Source organism: Scomber scombrus, chromosome 19 (assembly GCF_963691925.1).
Source record: "Scomber scombrus chromosome 19, fScoSco1.1, whole genome shotgun sequence".
Classification (NCBI taxonomy): Eukaryota; Metazoa; Chordata; class Actinopteri; order Scombriformes; family Scombridae; genus Scomber; species Scomber scombrus.
This window is the reverse complement of record NC_084988.1, coordinates 15,765,659-15,789,400: the sequence shown is the minus strand read 5'-3', so window position 1 is coordinate 15,789,400 and position 23,742 is coordinate 15,765,659. Positions and strand designations below refer to the sequence as shown.

The 23,742-nt window shown below is 40.7% G+C and overlaps 2 protein-coding genes across 2 annotated transcripts; one reads left to right on the top strand and one right to left on the bottom strand.

Moving 5' to 3' along the window:
* The first annotated feature begins 5,575 nt into the window (after window positions 1-5,575).
* Window positions 5,576-11,201, top strand: entpd5a (ectonucleoside triphosphate diphosphohydrolase 5a). Its single transcript, XM_062440654.1, has 13 exons — window positions 5,576-6,020; window positions 6,400-6,479; window positions 6,787-6,930; window positions 7,307-7,382; window positions 7,833-7,868; window positions 8,275-8,363; window positions 8,449-8,528; window positions 8,667-8,728; window positions 8,823-8,924; window positions 9,627-9,770; window positions 9,886-9,942; window positions 10,804-10,919; window positions 11,118-11,201. Exons 1-13 carry the CDS (start codon window positions 5,576-5,578, stop codon window positions 11,199-11,201), a joined length of 1,515 nt encoding a protein of 504 aa, XP_062296638.1.
* Window positions 11,202-12,960: 1,759 nt separating this feature from the next.
* On the bottom strand, window positions 12,961-22,433 carry coq6 (coenzyme Q6 monooxygenase). The gene is made up of 12 exons (XM_062439959.1): window positions 22,057-22,433; window positions 21,594-21,728; window positions 19,401-19,459; window positions 17,431-17,557; window positions 16,149-16,279; window positions 15,943-16,050; window positions 15,578-15,640; window positions 15,364-15,471; window positions 14,513-14,715; window positions 14,189-14,304; window positions 13,654-13,820; window positions 12,961-13,102 (listed from the first exon to the last, which is right to left on the bottom strand). The coding sequence occupies exons 1-12, from the start codon at window positions 22,244-22,246 to the stop codon at window positions 13,073-13,075; spliced, it is 1,437 nt and encodes a 478-aa protein (XP_062295943.1). The 5' UTR covers window positions 22,247-22,433; the 3' UTR covers window positions 12,961-13,072.
* Between the last annotated feature and the right edge of the window lie 1,309 nt (window positions 22,434-23,742).

The following is a 23,742-nucleotide window of genomic DNA, read 5'->3' as shown; positions in this document are numbered from 1 at the left end:
GACGCTGTAACCGAGGAAACGATCCTCTGCAACAGGCCCGTTTGCAATGTATGAAGGTACATAGACAATATACGTGTATCTCTATGGTTTAGTACATAGACTGTACACTCACTGGCCTCTTTATCAGATACACCTGTGAAATCTAATACAACAGCTTTGCTTTAAATTCTACATTTATGAAGCTTATACATTGTCAGTTTTTATTAATATTGTCAGGAAGGTGATAATTCTGCTAAATATTAGGAACACTAGTCAATATAATGCACCTCGATCAGTACGACCTCGGTAATAAACATAAAGTAGAATGGTACTTTAATATCAACAAAAACTGAAAATGTGTAAACTTCAAAAAGTAGAATTTATGGAAGAACTGTTGTATTGGATTTAATTAAATTGCACAGATGTACCTAATGAAGTGGCCGATATAGTCTAATATTATAACACAGTGTATGTATGGTCTAGCGCATTTGATACATAAGCCTAAACTAGACTGTTAGCAGTGTATCTGGTGTGGAATATTAAAATGTTATGTCTGAAATCCATTTTGAATCATTTTTCCAACTTAAGTGGAGGAGTATTCAGGTCCTTCTTTAAGACAATAGGAGCTACACCACAATGTAAAAATACTCAATACCAAGTAAAAGTCCTTCATTGAAAATCTTAAATAATCTGAAAAAACATAGGCTTCTAGTTTCATTCTGTTTTATGGGTTTTTACTATGGATTTAATTATTGTTTCTATTTTTTTTTATGTTGGTCGTTTTGCACTTTTATTGTCGTGTTTTTTTTATGTGAAGCACTTTGGGAACTGTTTTGATAAGTGCTATATAAATAAAAATGTTATGATTATTATAAAGAAAACAAAAGCACCCATTATGCAGCAGAATGGCCCCCTTAAGCTTTAAATTATGATCTTTTATGTTATTGGATGATTGCAGATGAATTTGAAGTGCAAGCAGCAGTTGGATGTTGCAGCTATGGAAGCAGAGTACATTTAAACAACTTTTTGAGCAGTTCAATCCAGTGCATTACATTTTATTAGAGATGCACTGATACCAATGTTGATATCAGATATCTGTCCAATACAGACTCAAAAAGCTGGACTGGGTGATTTTGCTATTACCATCATTGCTTTTCTTATTATGCCAGGTCAGAAGAAGCCACATCATGGCTCCACACACCCCTCTGCTGTTAGATCAGGAGGAAGAGGGAGAGATGACTGCATTAGACCTCAGCAGCCACATTGTTTTGGAAATGAAAACAAAGTTTTTTCCCACTGACATTCAAACATCTCTTCCTATTTCTCTCCATACTGCTAGCTAGTTGTTAGCTACTGCCACCCACAAACGGTGAAGTGTGGTTTTATGTGACCGGTGTGGCTAGCTACCCAACCAAAGTCACATTTGATTGGATGAACTTTTCTTAAACACCCCTGAGTGCAGGATGAGTCATCAAAGTGAACAATTAATGCAGGGATACTGGATTAAAACTTGGGAAATGTATTTTCATTTCATGGGGCTTTTAAACTATACATCTGAGTTCATCACACAAACTCACACAGTTCTCAACATTAGGGAAAAAAAGGTGGAAAAAAGTATATCAGCATTAAAAACCATAAACATTTGACAAGAGGAGACATAACCTGAAAACTAAACCTCTTAGACTGTGGCCCAACCATTTATACAGTCTATGGTCTATGGATATTCAGTTTCACTCAGTTCAAAAAGCTTAACTGGATATCTCTGTCTCATGGGGATAGCAACTCTGCCTCCTTTTCATTTATAAAGCTTTGATCCAAAAAAAGCATACAGTACGGTACCAGCCTCCTGAAGTACTGCAGATTCAGGACAACCTTCATGCGTATAAAATTATAATACACATTATAATCTCACAGAGCATCAGATGAGATCCAACCAAATTTTTACATTTTTGAAGCTAGAGCCAGCAAATATTTTAATTTTTATCTTGAGAAATTACTTAAAATATGACTTTAAGTTATGGGTGATTAATTTTCTGTCATTTGACTATCTGATTATTCAGATAATTGTTTCCTTACTACCTGGGTTCAGCCTTTATCAAAACACTGCACTTTTGTTAGAAAATGTTCCTAAATTATCAAGATATTACCAATGTAGTGTGACCGTTTTGGTTGACATCTTTTTTATTATTAGAATTTAAGCTATTTATGATCTTCTAGGTATTTCTTTTTATATCGCCAAGGTTGCACGTTTGTTTAATCGTGTATTTCCTTGCAAAAGAGCGAGCGCCTGCTTAATGTGAGTTTCGCATGAAGATCTCAATCAATCAAGCGCTGTGGTAGATCATTAGATACAGATGTATGCTGTGCTCAGCAGCCTCTGGACTGACACTGCATGGCTGTATTCATCACTTGTCTTGTAATTACATCCCTCTCATACTGGGCCCTATCAAACAGGATCTGTTTGCACATGATCTCCTCCCACATGATGACATGAGATACATTTGGCTTCTGTCAGCAGTATTGTCCATGTTGTCCTGAAAAGAACTATGTGTTACTTACTGCCATCCCCCACAGTTGTTTTTTGCTGGAGTTATGGGAAAACCACTAGGATCAATGTTAAATGCAGTTGGCTTACATGTTCGAAGAAGCTCATCCAAAAGAAACAATGTAAAGTTAGCGCAGGTCATAATTCCAACTCAGAACCACAAAATTCTCTCCATCATCTTGTTCAGCTCTCAGCTGGAGTCTGAGCGTGTCCACCATAGATTATTCTACAAACAAAAAAGCAGATATCACAAAAGTGTTGGGTGTAGCTACTGTAAACTGAATCATATAGGGTCGCTCTCTGCTCTGGCACCGTGAACAGAGTTTTTAAGACTAAATTTAAAGGTAATTACTATGACAGTGAGGAGAGAAAACTGAAATAACCCTGAGCTTTTCAAAGCTGTCATTATCATTGGAATTGTAATGACAAGGTTTGGGTCTCTTCAATGGACTTTTTGGGGTAGGACACCCACAAACATGGCATTCCTGAGGGTAACATTGCAACATATTAATGATATATTGCACAGTGTAGATTACAAAGCTGGGGTCCCTTCTCATGCTTTATGGTTCCAGTTAACTTGAAACATAATACCAAAGCTCATATTGAGACTACCTCTCCTCTAAAACATGGTGTTTGTAATGTGCTGTGTCATGTCATAGGCAGGCACTCACTGTAAATACAGTAGCTGTTACAAGACATCCCAGCATGATTTGGTGACCTATTTTAGATTTTCCAATAGATCACTTTATTGTATGTAATTTTATGTTTCTAATTTTTCTGTTGTTAAATCTAGATTTGTGTAACCTTTTACTTGGAGGAAAGTTGCTATTTCATCACATTATAATGGCAACGCAAATGTAGGTGTGTGTCGAAAACTAAAACATGGTGTGATTCACTGCAGGTGGATCAAGGTGGATTACTGCTATCCTGGATGTGTCTGAACATTTACAGTAAGCAAATATCTTATTACGGTTTTAGATTGATCACTCACACTCACGCACACTACAGATAAAACTTTTTTTAATAATACATTTTAATTCAGGTTTTATCTATCACATTATCACACTGTTAACATGCAACCAGGACATCTATGGGCACAAGTCAGTGAGAGGTCCAGCATATGTACGCTTTGATAGGGGCGAACGACCATTCTGGTGAACCACAGGATTGAAAAAGTAGCCACAGTATTTAGAAAAAAGGAAGGAGGAAAGAAAGTCCAATATTTTTAGTCCAAATTACAGTGTTGGAACAGTGCTTTGCACAGTTGAGTGTCCTGGGAGGGGAATGGCATGATGGGTGAACACTGGTGCCAAGCCCCACCCTCCCCACATTGTCCTCTCCGTGGACTTCCTGCACTCTCTTGTGCCCATCTGCAGGACCTCTGCCCTTCCCTTACCCTCGTGCCTGGGCTGGCCGACAGCTCAGTCTCTGCCTCAGTTGCCCGCTGCATGAGGTGAAGCAGTATAAGCACAGGTTAAGTCAGGGTTGGGACAGGGTCAGTTCCCCAGGGATGCTTCAACTGCCAGACTACCAGCGCCACTTGTTTCAGATCTCTGTCCTCTTTCTGTTGATACAAAGTGGGTGAAAAATATCACAGCCCAGTACAAATCTCAGTTCAAGTAAGGTCTCAGTTCAAGTTGCTGTGCCTCTGTGCACATTCTGCACTAAAGCCGGTGACTCTGATCATTGCATGAGACAAAATTAGTTGATACACTGCAGCATGTAGTATGATACCATGCCAGCCACCCACCTAAATCGGAGAAACAGCCACTCATGCTTTTCATGCATTCTGTCATGAAACGTGCCTCGCTGCCCAAATATTTCTCCCTTGGAAAACCTGTGGTTAACACAAGGATGAGTGGGAGTGAGATGATTGCTAACATTCTTTTAACTTTTATGCCAGCTGGAGCGCAGGTCATATTTGCATATTTTAAAGTTGGTGAAACTGCTGCAGATTTAATGTGCTGATTATTGCAGAATCACGAAAGGAAGGTTGAAAGGATTTTGTGCAAGATTCTTTCCAACCACTGAACATGATTAAGCAAAGTTTGTATTACATCAGAAATTAAAACCAGAATCCATCTTACCTGCAATAATGAGCCACATTTTTAGTCTCAAATAAAGTACTTTTGGTGTTTTCTCTTAGTGACATTTTTAATTTAATGTGTTACACACAAAGCCCAAAGGTATTTAAATAAAACAAGACTTACTTAAATTCTTAATCCAAAATGAGTGTGAACATTACAACATGATAATATTTAAGCTGCTGCATTCAAAACTGAAGTAGGCTAATTTATTTTAAAATGTATGTTTCTTTATGACATCTAAATACAACGAGCATCGCTCCTAATTTAGACAGAAGCCCAATTTTGAACACTCAAGAAGTTGCGAAAGTCCAAAAAGTTTAATGGTGAAGGAATTTCTGAGGCAAGTTTCTATGCAAGGCTTAAATACACCCATAAAATGTATTTAAAGACCTTTTCTTTCAGAGTCTTTTTCAGGGGGAGCCATTCTTTTTGACTCCTTTATTAACCCCATTCTCCTTTCCCAAGGAGTTTTGGCTCCGAGTACCCAGTAAAGATGAGGAGGGGAAAAACATAGCCAAAAATAATTATCCTCCTCCTCCTTAACAAAAAAAAAAAAAAAAAAGAAGAAGAAGAAGAAGAGGGAAATGCTGTTGGAGGGCAGGTAGTCTCCAGCTCAGCTCACAGGAGGGGGGGGGGACTCCTGATGGAGTTGGGATGGACCTCTACAGGATTGGTGGATGGCTGCTCTCCGTGTGGCCCCACGCCAAGCCCTTATGTCTTTATATACTGTAAACAGATGGCCAGACAGTCCTGAGTGTGCACCGCATCCACTCTGCTTCTCTCCATCTTCACTGCTCTCTCTTCAGGGCCCAGGTCAATCTGTGAGAAGGCTGCGCTTTACTCCAGCATCCACCAGGGCTTCTTCTTCTCCTTCTTCTCCTCCTCAGCTCTTCTTCCTTCCTTTATTTATTTATTTATTTATTTTAAACTCCTGTTGTTTCTTCTCTCCGGCTTTGTGAAAACAATGGCCACGCCGAGTCTGCTCCTCACACTATCCGTCTGGCTCTTGGCTGGGAGCCTCTTATCGGAGGCGACTTACTACCGGCACCACCGGTACGTCCCCCACTTCTATCGCTACCGGGAGCATTCCGCCAACACTGAAAACCTCCTCCCTGAAGTCTCCAACCCGGTGGCTGAAGTGTCGCAGCCTGATGTGCCGACCTACCCCGAGATTCCTGAGGTCTTCCACCCGGCGCCTGAAGTCATCCACCCCGTACCAGAGGCTTTCCACCCGGTGCCTGAAGTCTTGCATCCTGCACCTGAGCCTTACCACCCACCTGAGGTTTTTCAGCCCGTACCTGAAGCCTCCTCTCCCGTCAACCAGAGCCGGGTTTTCTATGGGATCATGTTTGACGCTGGGAGCACAGGCACCAGGATCCACATCTACAAATTCATCCAGAAAGACCCTGGTAAGTGCTCCAGTCTCTTTGTGCCTCTAAACCAATAGTAGGGCTTTGCACATGTTGTAGGCTCCAGGCTCTGTCTGCTGTTAGGTCACTCAGTGTGTGGTTTAAGGACAAACATGCAGGGACAGAGAGCATGGGTAATACATCATCTAAAAGTAGCCCAGCTGGATTTTTAATTTGCCTGTCTGACTCAACTGTGTAGGAAGCAGACCTCTAAAACTCAATCTGGATGTAGGTGACGTACTGCAGTCTAAATATCACTAGTTGTAAAAGAAAAGCTATGCAATTAAATTAATTGAAGCTTCTTTATTTATATCCTGAAATGTCACACTGTTCGCTCTGTAATTTATGATCTGTTCACTGATGCTGACTTCTTTTTTAGTTGAGCTGCCAGTTCTGGACAATGAAATGTACCATGCAGTGAAGCCTGGACTGTCTGCGTATAAAGACAACCCTGAGGAGGTATGTGTGCCTGTTTTTATTTGCTGTTTTCCATCTTGTATTATTCTTATCAGGTATATTAGGGAGTTGTTCACTGTCTGCAAACCACCAAACCACTGTTTTTTCTTTGGGTTGGGTTCATGTGATGTAAACACTGTGTAATTATGAAAATGCCTTCTGCTGATGCTTACACTGCTGTCCACTCCTGTCTGCTGTATTGACCTACATTTGACTTAAACAGGACTTTGATCAGTGAAAGTGATTTCTTAGTTTGGTTATCAAACGCTATGCTGCTTGTTCTATAACTGATTGCCATCTCTTTCTGCAGGGTGGCAACACCATCCGACAGTTGCTGAAGATTGCCAAGAAGACAGTGCCAGAGGACGAGTGGAAGAGGACCCCGGTTGTCCTGAAGGCCACAGCGGGTCTGCGTCTGCTGCCTGAAGACAAGGCACATTCTCTTCTGAAGGAGGTGTGGCACGTTTTCTTTCTGCCCTTAGACAGTTTGGCACAAACACCACCCATCCCGCCATAGAGCGGGATGAGAAACCACTAAGTGCTTACAAGTGTCACTGAAAAAAAAGAGGCAGCAAGTCTGCCCATTTGGTGGCTATCATGTTGCAAAAAAACAGCTGTTGTGGGGTTGTGTGGAGTAACCATATTCGTCATTTCGAGTATCAAATCTAGGCTACTGTTCCAGCCGTGCTTCTGGTTGAACTATAGTATCTGTCACTCTAAAAGAGAACAGACACAGTACACTTGGCTGTGTAGTGTAATACAGTACAGTATTGTTTTAACACATAGCCAGTAAATAGTCATATTGACATGATGATACATTTATTCCACAGGTGCGAGAGGTGTTTTCTGAATCCCCCTTCTTTATGCCAAACAGCAGTGTTTCCATCATGAATGGAACAAATGAAGGTAGGTAATGTTTTGATGATTTTTGATGATAATGTCTAACCAGGTGCTATAACCTCATTCATCATCAAACAATACTGCTCTCGTAATTCTTTTTACAAGAGGTCTGTTAGTACAGCGTGAGTTGCTGCCCCACGCCCAATAATTTAGTCAGATCCTCCACATCGGTCATTAAGACACCCTCACTATGTTATGTTTTCATCATACAGCATGTGCCGTTCATTATCTTCACTTTATGAGTGCAATAACTTGACATCTGAGACACTTGTAATTACCTGGGCTGGTCTGCCATCCCACATGTTAGACCGACCTTAATATCAGCCTAATGAAAGAGTTATCTCCTCTACTTTTTTCACTACATTCAAATGGGCAAATACAGAGTTTCATATGTTTGTTGTAATCACTTCTCAGGGTTTTACTAATGTAGACATTTTCACCCATGTGCTGTTTCAGGAGTCCTCGCCTGGGTCACAGTGAACTTCCTCACAGGTAAGACATTGCTTGTGTTTTGCTATGGTGGTGTTAGTGGTCAGGAGGCTCATATCTGAGGCTCCAGTGTATACAGAAGCCTAGCAGTGAAATACTCTTGTCTCCTGTCTGAGGTTATGAGCTTGAATCACTGGCCCCAAACAGGTTGCAAAAACAAGTGATATTTTTCTTCACACAGCTAAGGTGCTATCAAAATTATTTCAAACAACAACCTTTAAGCTTCAAACCAAAAAGTTATTTTCCCTGTTAGTGGGCATGATCTGTAAGCAAGCATCATTTCTGACACTAGTGGTTGTAAAGGTAATCTAAATAAAGCTGCAGATAAACATGTTGACTGCTAATGGATTACACCTTATTATGTATGATCTACATTCAGTTTGATGTCTGCTTCATTCTCATACTATAGGTCACTTGTATTCCAACACAAGGAAGACAGTGGGGATCCTGGATTTGGGTGGAGGATCTACACAGATCACATTCCTTCCCAAGTCAAAGGTAAATTAAACTCTTTAGTCTAACGTCTATTTAAAAATGTTGTTACCAAATCTACACCGCTAAACACTTGTTGTTTACCCAACAGAAAACAGTTCAGTCTGCTCCCTTCAGTTACATCGCCAGATTCAACCTGTTCAACAACACATATCAACTCTACACACATAGGTAAACAACAGATTAACAATATGATGTATTTGATTTTGCCCATGGAAACTCAGTTCTGTGTAGTAGTAAAAAAATTGTTTTTTAAAAACATATGCAACGCCCAAAATCTCACCATGTACATGTATCATCATCACATAGCTACCTTGGTAATGGACTGTATGCAGCTCGATTGGCAACTCTTGGAGCATTAGGAGCTGATGGTACAGTATCTAAAGTTTTTTATCATTAAAATATTTCTTTAATCAATTTCTTCAATGGAAGATTGCAACCTGTTTTCTTGTTTTTATTTTCCAGGTCTAGATTGGAAAGTCTTCACTAGTTCCTGCCTCCCGAAAAAGTTCAGAGAAGATGTGACTTTTGGAGGAACCACCTACAAAGTTAGCGGGATTCCAGACGGTAAGATAAAAGCACCCTGAGGTTTTATTGCCTTCCCACTGCCTTGGATCCAGCAATCCCTGCATTCCTTTCTCAACTCTCTCAACACAATAGAGTACAGTATAATACAGTCTCACATGAAAACATTTACCCACTGAAGTTTCTGTAACCTTGGCGCCAAACGCATGTCTTGTCATCCTCTCTCTCTGTCTTCCCTTTTGAACAATTATACTGCAGTCAACCTTGTATTTAAACGAAAAGAAAACTGTCAGTTAAAGTTCACAAATAAGGCAGTCACTCCCATACCACAGTCAAGTAGCCAAAAGATGCTGGGCTTGTCCCTCAGTTGTTATTTTTTTTGTGTAACGAGTGGCTTGATCTGGACCGCTCACAATTATGTGGTAAAAATAGACAGGCCAACAGGGCCGCGTTAACGGCTGCTCTTGTCAGCACATGGTTTTGCCGGCACGACTAAGTCAACCATACCCATGGGGCTGTGTAACTTGTCCTTCTGGGGCTTCCCTTGTATATTATCTGTTAAGTCCCTCCAGTTTCAACCCATGGTTGACCTGAAACAGAGTCTCCAAGCTCTCTTAATTGCATTCCATCCCTTGCTGTTGCATGCACCTCATTGTTTACTCATTTGTACAGACATCATACATTTTTCAGTATTCTTTAGATAATTATTTGACAAAACTACATTCACTGCCTCTCTATCTTCAGGCTATGCGGGTTATAAGCTGTGCTACTATGAGGTGATGAAGGTCATCAAAGGAATAGTGCTCCAGCCTTACGAAGTGAAAGGCAGCAGCGTCTTCTACGCTTTCTCCTACTACTTCGACAGAGCTGTGGAGTCTGGCCTCATCGGTGAGTGGGCACAGACACGCAAAGAGTCACCTTCCAGTGCCATTATCTTTCAAGCTTATTATCATCTTTCCCACAAAATAGGTATTCATATTGCATGTTTGTTTTTTCTTCACAGATGGTAGCCGGGGTGGTGCAATTGAAGTCAGGGATTTCAAGAAGAGAGCCAAAGAAGGTAAGAGTTACATGTTATCTTCTCTAGGGTTGGATAAACTGGTGTATGAAACCAACAATCTTACAAGTTATATATATCGGTCTAACCGCCAAATTTTACAAAAAACAGTCTATGCTCTCAACAGCACAAGGACTAAACTTTGTGTGCGCCCCAAACACTTGGCACAATTGTGCCAAATTGGTGCAGCTTATCCTGTCAGACAGAATTTATTACAACAATAAAATGTAACAGATTATTTGCTCAAACGTTTTATGGAGACAGATTGTAACAAAAATGTATTTTATTATATGTAAAAATATATTAACATAGCTATAAAATCTGTAGTATGTGTAACCAATACACACCATGCGTATCAGTTTTTAGTGTGTGGCACTTGTAATGTAAAACCAGATTTATAGCGAGGAGGACTGAGTTGGTGTGTTACGTAAGGCTGTTTGTGTTGTGAGAACACTGTCACATGGTCTCGGTGAACAAGTCTGGCTCATACTGGGCTGGCAGCTGAGCAGAAGATGTCTGTCTGGCCCCGGCAGGAGGGCACCTGACAGCCACACACCACCTGGGGGTTGACACATACTGAACCTCACTCTCTCTGTAAAAAGGCTGTTTAAGACCACCACCCACCCGAAGCCTTGTGCTGACCCTCGGGAGTTCTTCTCACACCTCCCTGTTTACTCTGTCAAACAAAACAGAAAGGTCATCTTTTAATCATGCAGCACAGGGGTTAGAAAAGGTGTTTTCATCATTAATACAAGGAGTCATCATGTGATGCAGCAAGGTGGCTTTGTCACAAGCGTTTTGTCAGTTGTACGTGAAACCTGTGCTGATGTCATGTCTGAAACTTGTGGATTTTTGTGTTCGCAGTGTGCAACAAAATGACCAAATACCGTGCTATCAGCCCCTTCCTCTGCATGGATATGACATATATCACTTGCCTGTTAAAGGAGGGCTTTGGCTTCAAGGACAACACTGTGCTGCAGGTGAGCCAGTCAGAGCAGGGTTACTGTGAACAATGGATGTGGGTGCATGATGAAACTGTCCTGTAAATATGTGTTCTGTTTGTACAGTATTTCATAAGACTTAAACATGTTCTTTTGCTAAATCAAAATGACAGATGAAAGAAATTGTTTGCTTCTTTGTGGTTTTGATGAATATGCACCTCTCACTCTGTTCAACAGCTAGCCAAAAAGGTGAACAACGTGGAGACGAGCTGGGCCCTGGGCGCAACCTTCGACTACTTCAGAAACCTCAACATCCACTAAGGGCAGCTCGCTGTTGTTGCAGCCGGCACTGAGAGGGACAGTCTGTCACTGTGGGGCTTCCCTTCCTCCATCCACCCTCGATCAGCCCGTCCCCTCACAGACACAACCCAACCCCCTCATCTTTTCCTCAACCTCAGCACCCTGCCGAAAACTCCGAGAACTGTTGAAAAAAGAAATCACTATATTTTTATAAGGCCAGCTATTTCTACTGTATGTCAAGCTCATAACTGGTGGGCTATCTTTTATTTTTTGTAAAACGTTTACATTTTTGATTCCTTATGGGTGTCTGAGTGTCTGAAGTGGGTGTCTTCCTCACCTACCTGTTAAGTGTGTAGACGGTAGTTAAGAAGCAATACAGCCAGTCATGGTATTTTGGTGCTTACTGTGGTGCTGGTGTGCAATGTACAGAATAGTGGGATTTATAAAGAGATTGGTACAACCATTTGTCTTTATAAATGCCAGTAAATCGATCGACTTGTTATATTAGCAGTAAATTATTTTACAGGACCCTAATTCATTTCCCCCTAGCCTTAGACAAGTTGGACATAATTGGAAATAGAGCAGTTGACAAGCTTCTTTTCTTCAATTTTGCACATAACACTTTAATTGCAGACATTGTAGCCAAGACACGATCAGTTGCTTTGATGTCGTCTACAGGGTTGTACATATTCATCAAGTAGTTTTGGATTCACAGAGTGTTGTATAGCTGTCACATGTATGATGTCTGATGTTAGTGCCTTTGTTTTTAAAGTTCAGCCATTTTTTTGTCTAGAGTGGAACAGTCCTCATCAATCATGACTACATTTCAGGACCCCCACCCCACCCCCACCCCCAAGTCTGAACCGCATATTAGGCTAGCAATGGAAAAAACTTACATCAAGGGTAATTCTTACATAATTTACAGCTATCAAAATTAAGGGGAACATGTAAATAGGCATTATGTTAAAATAAGTTTGAAACCTTCATTTGTAGGGATGAAGTTGGTTGGTTGAAAGCAATACTTACATTGAATTCTGTTTGTCATTTTTCTTGTGAACTGTACAAATATTTAAATAACTGAAAGTTTATCTAATACAGAGTATTTTAATTAATATTATCAACATTAACTTTCTGTGTAGTCACGCCTTTGCGGTCTTTTCAGTATTCAACTCATTCCATAACTACTGCTGTATATACATATTGTAAACTTTTATAAGTGAGATCATTTGACAGGAACTGCTTTTGCATTGCAAAACCTTTATGCTGCACAATTGTTCAAAAATGCCTCCTTGTTCATCAGCTGAATAACCTGATGATAGACAGTATGTACATTTTATTAAATCCAGTGAAATACTGTATAAGTGTATACTATACATGTATGTTTTAATAAAACATGAAAAACTTTCCCTATGAATATGTTTTCTTTTTCCAAGAGTTCTTGTAATGAAATGTTTTAAGGTGCACTTGTCTCAAGTAGTCTTTAAATTGAGCATAAAATCATGTTTTAAACTGTGCAAATATTAGATTTACAATATTGTCTATGACTGCACAGACTGTGAACACAATTTAAAGCACTCCTCGTTTTAATAAAAACTATTTCTTGGATAATACAGCAATGTATTTACAAAACTGCAGAGGATTTTAAGATAAAATGAACAATCCTTATGTTTTTTATATACCGAACAGTGTATGTATGATGCACTACGACAGAGGTAAAGCACTTCACTACATGTCAATGTGGATTTACTTTGCACCAAAGAGTATACAAGAAAAAAAAGAGTAAAGAGTAAAATAGATCTTTATTATTATTTTAGGGTTTTTCTGACATACACATTTTTTACAGCCTTTACAGTCACTGGATATCCTACGGCGACGACTTCATGACACGCGCCTCACTTGCTTGCAAATGCCATGATCTGCTCCTGCAGAGGGAAAAGAGACATCAACTGAAAAACTCATAATCTTTTAATCATGCTTAACTAAAAGGCTGTTAACAAGCGAGTGGCCCGGCAGACCTCTATACAACACCCATAAAACAGTTAACTCACAACATTTAATATGGAAAAAATGTCACGTTTGACTTTGTGCCTCCTATAGTGAAATGCCATTACAACCAGTTACAGTTGTGTTGATCTGAATCACTTAGTAGGGAATAAAGTCATTTCACATGAGTGGTCGGTAGTAAAAGGGGTGTGAAAACACAAGCCAACACCGCTGCCCCAGGCCAACCCTGAACCCCACCCACACGCTTTCGGTAACACTAAATTTGGGGCTAAACTTAGATGCCATAGTAGTAGGTTCAGTACCCTGGAAATTATAGACACTGCTAAAGTAAAGCTCCGTGTAATCAGAAAAGAGAGGGTGGAGGGTTGGGTCAAGGTGGGGGCGGAGCTTCGGTTTGACAGGTGGTTGATATTGTCTAAGCGATGGTCAGGTTCAGTGGTATGTGCAGTCGGGTACATTGGGAGCTTACTTTCAGTGTTGGAAGCATGTTGGTGGCCTGCAGACCAAAGGTGCGTAGGAGAACCGCAGGAGCAGCATTGGTTGAATAAAGGCGTTTCATGAGGTCGATGGCAGCCATCATGGGCAGATTGTGTCGCTGGCGGTCAGTTTCATATTCTAACAGGTGCTGGATCGCTCCTGCGTGAACAACCAAAAAGACTGGGGGATTAAAAACTGAGAACATGGTTTAAACGTTTGTATGTCTTTCATATGTTTTCACCATTAAGTCAATATGCTGGCGCTATTTTGACTTCAGGACATTTAACAGAGGAAAAAAAATAAACACAATAACACATGAGAGGATTTTTTGTTTTTATGAACAGGGTCTTACATATAGTTCCTGGCAGAATGAACAGAAAATATCAAATAAATTCTGCCGCAAAAGCTGAAGCTTTTTATAATTCACACCAACAGCATGCATATCAAATGGGGCTACGGAAAACAGCTTAGGGGAAACCACTGTGCCATGGTTGCAGCACTTGTGTCTTTTTAGAGTTCTCACTGACCCAGGTCCTTCCCGGTAAAGGCTGTTTGGCTTAGGAGCTGTGTGAGGCAAGCCACATCCCCAAAGCCCAGGTTGGCTCCCTGACCTGCCAGAGGATGGACACGATGGGCTGCGTCCCTGAAAAGACAAACATATCCTTCACTGTGTAAACACACTCAACACGCAGGGTGCTATTTTATGTACAGTGCAACATGAAAGTATGTGTGTGAAGCTACAGACTGTGAATGAGCTAACAGCTTAAAAGCATACTCGATACTTTTTAAAAATCTTAATCTTATTAATTTACAAAGAGTGTTAATATGCAGGTTAACTATTATTATCTTACCCAATGAGGGCCACTCTGTGCCTAATGTACTCTGATGCATGACCCATGCCCAGTGGGAACATGACCCGGGTCTTTGGGCCGATCCCCGCCACACTTGGGGGGAGCTGTCGAGGTGAACCTGCAGACGGCATGATGGCTGAGAGGGCGCCGCGGAACAGAGAGCCAGCCGTCTCGATCAGCTCTGACTGGTTCTCATTACTCCACTGTCAGGCAGGCAGGCATGAAGACAGAGAAAGAAAAATGGCCAGAGGAGAGAGAAAACAGACATTATCCTTTTGAGGGGACAAAGAAATCAGCTGACATAGGAGCAAAGCTGAACTCCAGGCCAGCGAAAGTGCTTTTTTCCCCCCTCTCTAACTAACTGGTTTGGCAGGGCCTCAGGAGCTGGGCTAATTAAAAGAAGATGCCGGGCAGGCTATGCAGTTGAATTAGCTCTGTTTGAAAAACATTCCATGCAGTAATGGTCGACACTGGGAGACCACAGGTTTAATTAGCAAACCAGTCCTGAAACCAAACATGACTCAACCGTATTGACCCCTTCCATCAGCAGGCCCAGTAAAAATAGCCAGCTTGGGAAAAAGGAGTTTCTCCAAACATTAAAAAATGAATAAATATATCATGTATCATTCTCGCAGTAAAATATTAGTATTGTATAAAGCCTGTCCAAAACAATGACGGTACTGTTTGTATAAATGGCTGAAAACAGCTTAACACGTGAGTCTACAGAGAAATCATATCACATCCAGGGCACCGCACACAAAAACGCGAAAATGTTGCAACATCTTCCTGATAGATGTGGCATCTGACTGTAAATACAGCATCAGCAGTTTTAGGTTCAGAGCGACACTCACGAAGGCAGAGTTGATGGCATCAACAAAGCTCTCCTCGTCCAGCTCCAGCAGCTCCTCTGCGAGCCGATGGCTTGTTGACCACACCAGAGAGCTCTCTGTGTCCGACAGCTGCAGAGCACAGAGTGTGGAAGCCGAAGCTTTATCAAAAAGGTCTTTGACAGATGGATATTTCACAAAAAAAACACCACAGTAATAAATAATGTAGATATATTACCGGTAACATAGCAATGGGTCCTGTTGGGAGGAATCTCTGCCATGCGACATTGTTCTCCGTGGGCTGTCCAACACATAAATTAAATAAAAATATTATACTGAAATTATGTGGCAAAGTATTGTATGGCATACATTTTAATTTCATACAATGCAGATAAAAACAATACATTATAAAGGGTACTGCTGACAGATGTGACATTAAAATTACTATTATAATAAAACCAATTCACGAACATATAACATATGATGCGGCTTGCTTAAATATTTGAGTGTGCAAATTATAAATACAACACAATGAACATGATGCATTCCACATATTACAATTAAGTATGTAGGTATGTGTTGAGTGTGATTCTCACTCCGTACCTCTGACAGATGCAGCACCGCAACCACAGCAGATTGGTCATAATTCCACTTGACTGTGGGTATCCCTAATTCCCGCCTCACCATGGAGTTTGGTCCATCGGCACCAATCTGAAAAACACATCAAAAAGCCAACATCATAAAACACAAAAGTTCAAAGAATGAAAGAATAACTGCACTATGATGAACTATAATGAAATCCAGCTAACCAGCAGCTTGGTCTGAAGAGTTTCACCGTTGGCCAACGTGACCTGCACCCATGGGATGGAGTCTGCAGTCTGGTGGGGCATGGGCCACGTGTACCTCACCACTTTGGACCTGTACTTTACTTGTACGTTATCTGACAAACAACAAGGACGTAAAACTGGTAAATATAAAGTCAGCAGCGAAGGAAAAAGCAATGTTTCTTAAAATACAATGGCAACTGGTCTCATAGCAAAGGCATCAGTGCTTTGCTGCTTTTTCCTTCAAAAAACGAGAGGATGGTTTGCCTGCAGCCGAAGCAGTGGAAGATCTATAAACCACCTCATAAAACACCACTGGTTTTCCTCCCTGGCACATGGTAGCTGCCGAATTTCACATTTGACAATCTCCTTAATGGCCTTGGCCTGCCACATTGCACTGACTAATAGTGTTTATCTACAAGCACACCAAGCCACACTTTGCACATGCTGCCAACTTGTTGGATATTACATTAAAAGGGCCCCTCTAGTTAAAATATCAGCGGCTGGTCATCCCAAACATGAAAGGATCTTGAACTACGATTGCTCTTGCCGACTTGGAGCAGGACCCGTCCACAGAATGGCTACTGGTTGCTGAACAGGGATGTCAAATGTGGGCTTCCAGTGATTGGAGAGGGTTACATTGAAAACAGCTGGCGCGGGACACACTTCTCATGTTCTGGATCCTGAGCACAACAACACAACGGCTAAAACGAGAACGAAGCGGACCAAAGGGAGGCACATGAGGCAAAAACGTGCCGTAACCACACATCCGTTGTTTGGTGCAAAATGTTAAAAACTGTTTATAAATATGCCACTTTAACAGTCAAGCACATAGCAGAGCTGAGTTTTATTTGCGAACCAAAAAGTTGGTCTAATGTCAAGAGCAATACAGCACTATACCCTGTCAGCGCTTTAGTGTCTTAAGAGGTGGCAGAGCTAGTAGCACATGGCATCTTTAAATAGGTCACTGGACCACTTCACGTGTCCTCACAGGGTGCCGGGACTCTGCAGTTCCCAAAATGTGAGGTTTGATTGAAACTGCAGGAAAAACATGGATGGCTCCAAGAACCTAACTTGTCTTAAAAACAGTCACCAGGAGAGAGTACAAATAAACAAAGCCTAGGGGCAGGATGGAATAAATGTGGTGGCATTAGCTGCCAGACTCAGTGTCCATTAGGCAGATGGAACAGGAATCAAGAGGTCTTACAGAGCACTGCTACTGTGTGGGACTTCATGTTTAAATCATGAATGGTGTACGTTTGCTTACCGGACAGGCTGTCCAGCTGTTTAGTGAGTGCAGCCACAACGATGTCGTTCTCCACGATGTAGGCCATCTCCTCCTGAAGGTTCTCCTTATCGAATGTGATCAGGGCATCTGAGCAGGCATCCCAAACCTAAATGAGAGGCCCATTACGGTTGCGGTCTACAAGTCTACCCTTAAATGCATCCCCTTTCCCTATATATAGCTGGGCATAGAAGCACTGCTTCATTGAGCTGAACACATCAAAGTTGTTAGCTTCTGTCAGAGGTTGGCACAGCCTGCATAGATCAAACCAAGAGAGCTATGAGGGTCACCAACACTCCTCTGGCTGGACGGCTGACTTCAGCTTATTGGAGCTCTCTTGAGGTGGAGGACCAAATGACATTGTGTGATGTGGATTTTCGCAAACATTTTCTTGGAAACACAAATAACAAATGACATGTTTGTGAACATTACAGAGCCGAGTCAATATTTATCCGTGACCAAAAGCGACAGAATAAGATATAGTTTTCGGCTACTGTAATTTCAACCCTGAAAGCACCATTTGAGTTAAACATGAGGGGTTGAAAGGTGTTTGTACAAGGTTAATCCTCTCCTGGGTTGTAACTATGGTGACACAACCCATCATTCTGCAGTAATGCCCTGCTACACTACTTTTTTCCAACATGCCATAAAGTAAGGGGGTATACCCTACAGAAAACCACTAATGGCAGTGGGTTTGCAACTTGTGATAAGTGGTTGGGAGGAAAGATTTACTGAGACCAGCCCAAAAATTGTTTTGGTTTTGTTTTATGCGGAGTGAAATGATGCAGCTTTGGGGAAGAATGAGTTACTACTATTCTTGCAAGATTTAAATAATACACTTCCTTGGAACTTTATGGAGAAAAATCTGGGCAAATTGACGCCTTAGTGGCACAAAGTGTGTTTCCCTTCTGTTTCGAATCTAAACCCTCAATGCTTAGTAGACATTTAAGGTGGGAACGCATTTCATTGCAGGGAAGGAATGTTATTTAGCGCCGACCTGCAGTACATACTTTCCAGTGTAATGGTGGAGATGATATGACCGAGATTCAGTCTGCAAAACAAGCCAAAAAAGTGGTAGCAGAGTGAAGGTATAATGGGAGAGGTACACTACCATAATCACTCTATGGCACTGCATGATGACATCTTAGGCCCAGAGAAAAACCCTGCGGTGGAGAGTTTGGTACATAATGACCACATCTTACAAGAGGGACTGAGCCTGCACCCACAGCCGTAAAGCGGGTTCACTTTGCAGCAAACAACCACTCTCGTAATCTTTCATCTTCTTCCCGTTGTTCACATGAATCTTCATAATTACAAGAAGCGGCAGAACGAGTACCAATTTGAAAATATCCAAATAATTCATTCTTCATAGAAAACATGGCTTTAATAAATTAAACTTGCACGGTCAGCCAATCATCTGGCACTCTGAATCTAACAGGAGATTACTTTTTCTCCATCTACATTGTGTTCTTTGGCATTTCTTGGGCCACATATTCTGCAGAGCAACTGAAATGGCATACACAGCACAAAGGAATGAACAAAATGCATGTTAGATGAAACCACTGTTTGCCATTTTAATGTGAACAATTACATACCATATACATGATTATATGATACCGAGTTGCGCTGCTTGTTCATTAAGCTGAATGACTGAGTAGATGCTCAGTGTCACAGATTTTTCGCTCCACAAATTGCATGGTACTATGAGTGATGGATGACAGAAATACATAGAGCATGCCAGTAAATTAGAAAGTCTGGAGTACATTTGAAGAAAAAATCAAGTTGTATCACAGAGGGATTTTGGGAGATGCTTGATGTTGCAGCAGGCTCTAACTATTTTTGTTTCTCTTAAAATTGTGCTTTTCTGAACTTTTCACATAGTAGCACGAAGCAGTACCCTTTCTGTTGCACAGATAAAAAAGCAACTTAATGTCAATGTGCGATGAACATACCTGCATCTTTTTATAGGGCTTGCATCTCATCTTTGTGATGTGCTCCCATGCACCAATACCTGCATGTGCACAAACAAATTTCAGAACAGTTACAAAACAGTTTAAATGCAAAAAGGCACATATTTTTCAAGAAGCATGAGTACTCTTTCAAGGAGAATATAGTGTGTGGTAAAGTTAACTATCAAGTAATTAAAACATACTGGAGACACCAAAGTATTCACTGAAGATGTGGGAACCTACGGCACAACTTTAGTACCTGTAAATGGTTTGCGGCCAAGTCTGAAGGAGACTGGCAACGTGCCATTAACATGAAACAAGTCCTAAGATACCTTTTGATATCTTTGTGTGCATACCAGAGGGAGGCAATGAGGTCAAAGCTTTGCATCGTTTTACATGAACTGTGCACTACACCATTTTACAAAATCTTGATTGACATCCCAGTCATTCATCAGTAAAAGTTTCTAATCAGAGAAGGGTTTAACACTGTTAAGTCAATAAATTGTTCACTACTAATAAAAGACTACTTGGTGAGTGAGTTTCAGAAAAAGACATTTCAGAGGTTTTGGCTTCGTTGTTACTGCCTCTCGCTTTTGTTTGTTTTTGATGTGCAATTGAAAAAGATTTACTCAACTTGGCTGTACACAAAATCATAGAAACCTGAAATTCAATCTGTTTTTTTCCAAACGTAAACTGTCATATGGCTCATTGGTGAGAAGTAATTGTGCAAAACAGTGATTATATGTATCAGCTCAAAAAACAAAGTAAAACAAAGCACACAGGTCTGAACTGACATTTGTATTTAAATATTTCTTCATGGGCTTTAGACTGGAGATGAGATGGTACATTAAGAGCATGAGCATGTTAAGACAAAGAGCATGTTTCACAGATGAGTTCATCAAGCCTTGCTAAAGCTACAGGTCCTAAAATCACATCTGTTTTGACTCCCTCTTTCCTTGTCTGCCAAAATGCAGACTGCAGAAAAAACTCACATTCTTAGTGTAAGAAATAATTTTAAAAATAGTGTCCTGTATTCCTGTATGACCTGTATGGTCTGGAGGCAGAGCTGGAAGAAGTATCCTTTACTTAAGTAAAAGTACCAATACAGCAGTGTAAAATACTCCATTAGAAGTAAATGTGCTGCATGAAAAATCATACTTAAGTAAAAGTACTATTAAGTATTATCAGCTTCATGTAGTTAAATTATTGCAATAAAAGTAGTGGTTTGGTGCATCTGACTGATATATTATTATATATGACAATATATGAGATTATTAATACTGAAGCATCAGTGTGTAAGCAGCATGTTACTGATGTAGCTGCTGGAGGTGGAGCTAGTTCTATCCGGTGGTTCCCAACCTATGGGTTGGTTCCTCCAAAGGGTCATCAGATAATTTTGAGGGGCTGTGAGGTAATAAATGGGAGAGGAAAGAAAAAAAAAAGTTCTGATACACAAATCTGCTTTCAGTTTTATTTACTTTTTCTGTAATGTTTGATGTTTAGTGAAATATTGGATCATTTGAACATTTATTGAAATGAAACCATGTGAGAAGTTTACAGGGAAAAATCACTGTGTGGTGGAGCTGTTAACAGCTCATAGACATCTGAAATGTGACCCGACTAGACACTGCTTTTTGTAAGACGTCAAAAGCCAAAAAGGTTGAAAACCACCTGTTTCATCTTTAACAATGTGTTGTATTTTAAAAGTTTGTTATATTATCCATTGTGTCAAATCTTCATCCGAAAAGTAGCTAAAACTGTCCACTAAATGTAGTGGAGTAGAAAGTACAATATTTCCCTTTGAAATGTAGTGGAGTAGAAGTATAAAGTAGCATCAAATGGAAGTATTCAAGTAAGGTACAAGTACCTCAAAAATGTACAGTTCTTGAGTAAATGTGCTTAGTTACTGTCAACAACTGTGTGTGGAACAATTCAGGTCAGACGCAGTATGATCCCTGCTAAGCCGTGGTGAAAGGACAGTGTCTGATCCCTGGCTTACCTTGTGGGAGACATTTAATATTCACGCATCACAAGCTTAACACAACAGGTAGGAAGGTGATTACTACAGAAATAACTATGATGACGATTTTCTGTCTGCCACCTTTCAACAAGAATGTGACAAAAAACAACACTGTCATTATAAACCGTTCTACAGTGCTGATTATTTGTATCACGTTGTATAAGTGTATACTTCACCGCTGAGGAGGGTGGCAGAGCCTGGACTAATAGAGCTGACTCTGGTGCTGTAGGTGTCTGGGACCTTGTCCATCACTTTCTTGTTGCCCGCTTCAAGGAGAAGAATCTTTTTACCCACCAAATTGGGATCCTGGCCTGCCATTAACAAACATCGTATAAAAGACAAGAACACAAGAGCATGATTGAGTTTAGGCAGTGTCATATGTTGTTAAAATCTGGTGGTGTAGCTTTAAGTGTTTATTTTAGGCATCTATTATGTCATACTGTGACTATGAATGATTTATCTTATTACATCACATCTCAGAGTTGATGTTTTGATATATATTTTAGATTAAATAGCCTCCCTAAAGATATGGAAGTATGAATGAGGACATCCCCTAGTACTGATTGTGATTTTAGCAGGGTCATAAGGTTACAGCTATATCTTTATGTGGTCTGACAGTGGTGGAAGGATCTCACTCACCTAGGGAACATGCCATTGCAGATCCAACCATACCTCCTCCAGATATAATAACATCATAAACATCACTCTTTCCATGCTCTGAACACGCTAATCCTCGGCTGGCGATTTTTATAAGAGACAAGTGATGTTCAGCGATAAAACACCGGCCAAGTCCGTTTAGGGCCAGCGTCGCCCTTGTGATCTTGTGCATTATTCTGTCTTCTCGCTGTCTCCTGTCTTACTCTGAGTCTGAGTCTGAGATCGGTGGCTTATTAAAACACAGGAGACACCGGTCCGACTGTGAAGATCGGATACTCTTTATATAACAATCAGACAGACGTTTCCCCTTGAATGTGTCCTAATAACAGCGGCTGTATCGTGCCTGTTAATCCGGCCATGTTGTGTTGACAAGCGCTCCAGAGGAAGTACTTCCGCTTTTACAACCAATCACAAAAGACGACCTTCACAGCTGCCGTGTCTTCTTCTGTCCACAAACGGTGCTAAAACTGCCCAAACTGAGCTCTGAGCAACAAGATAAAGATACTTACTCTTGTGTCAGGTGTCATAAAAGACTGGTGTTAACTTTATTTTAACGACACACATAATTATATTTCCAAAATAAGCCGCAGCGCTCTCCCTGTCAGCGAAGATATAACGAGTCGTCGCAGAGAAATACTTTTCCAAAACTCGTCTGTTACCAGGTAGGCGGCTATAATGCTCTCTCAGCTTCATTTTATTGAATTCACTTCTCGTTGTGTGGCTTTTCAAGTGGCAGAAAATAGAGAGTAAGTTTGTATAGACGCCAGAAAGGAAAAAAACAAAAACAAATCGACATTACGCACTATTTTCAGAGAGCGGTGGTGTGGTTGTCATGGTAATCCGTTTACACAGAGGATGTGTAACTTTTAGGCAGCCTCACAGTAAAAAAAAATACACTGTGGCTGCAGCTAACGACTGTTAAATACAGCTTTTCTTCGTTATTTTAATGTAATTTTGTTCTTAAACTTATAAAATGCACGGATAAAAATGGCAGATTATTCGTCCATGATTCCTGGTTCACACGGTGTTGTTTACTTTTCACACAACAATCGCTAAGAAAACACATAGTTCCCTGACTGTTTCACCCGAGTGCAATATTTGTGTATACGGTAGTTACATGTGTCTACCTTTGGATTGTCCCTTCACAAGAGTTGCCAGGTTTTTGTGTTGTGCGCTATATGACCAATAATAAAAGAGCAGGATATGGAGGATACTCGACCTGATGATCTGGCAACACTCAACTTGAAGCAGCAGAGGGGGAGCTTGTGAGGTGGAGACTGAAGCCGTCCGTATTTATAGTTTAAACACTCCCAGCGTCACTGAATTGAAAATGACTTCACTGGACAAATAATGTTCTGTCAGTCAAAACATTCACCTTTGAAATCAGAAGGGGAAATATGTATTATTTAATGCCCCTTTTCATTAGTGTATAAGAGCAGAGTTATATGTCATTGAGACACGAGCATTATAAAAGCTAACACTTTGTCCAAATGATTTGTTTGTTACTGTCAACCTCGATTTCAGTCATGAAACTATGAGCTGTGTCGCCCAAATCCACAAACTTAAAGGAGGACAAACTCTCAGGTGAGGTCTGACAAAACTTTACAGGAGCGAGTTACAGAGCAGCACATTACTTACAGGTTTTTTAAAATTGATTTATTTTACTGT

Bases quoted from the DNA above. Each gene is read 5' to 3' on its own strand.
- entpd5a (XM_062440654.1), top strand. From the start codon at position 5,576: ATGGCCACGCCGAGTCTGCTCCTCACACTATCCGTCTGGCTCTTGGCT. The intron at 6,480-6,786 runs GTATGTGTGCCT...CTCTTTCTGCAG, and splicing joins ATAAAGACAACCCTGAGGAG to GGTGGCAACACCATCCGACA. The intron at 10,920-11,117 runs GTGAGCCAGTCA...TCTGTTCAACAG, and splicing joins AGGACAACACTGTGCTGCAG to CTAGCCAAAAAGGTGAACAA.
- coq6 (XM_062439959.1), bottom strand. From the start codon at position 22,246: ATGCACAAGATCACAAGGGCGACGCTGGCCCTAAACGGACTTGGCCGG. The intron at 15,641-15,942 runs GTACGGAGTGAG...TGTGTTGGACAG, and splicing joins CGGTGCTGCATCTGTCAGAG to CCCACGGAGAACAATGTCGC. The intron at 13,103-13,653 runs GTAAGCTCCCAA...TTCCCTCTGCAG, and splicing joins ACATGCTTCCAACACTGAAA to GAGCAGATCATGGCATTTGC.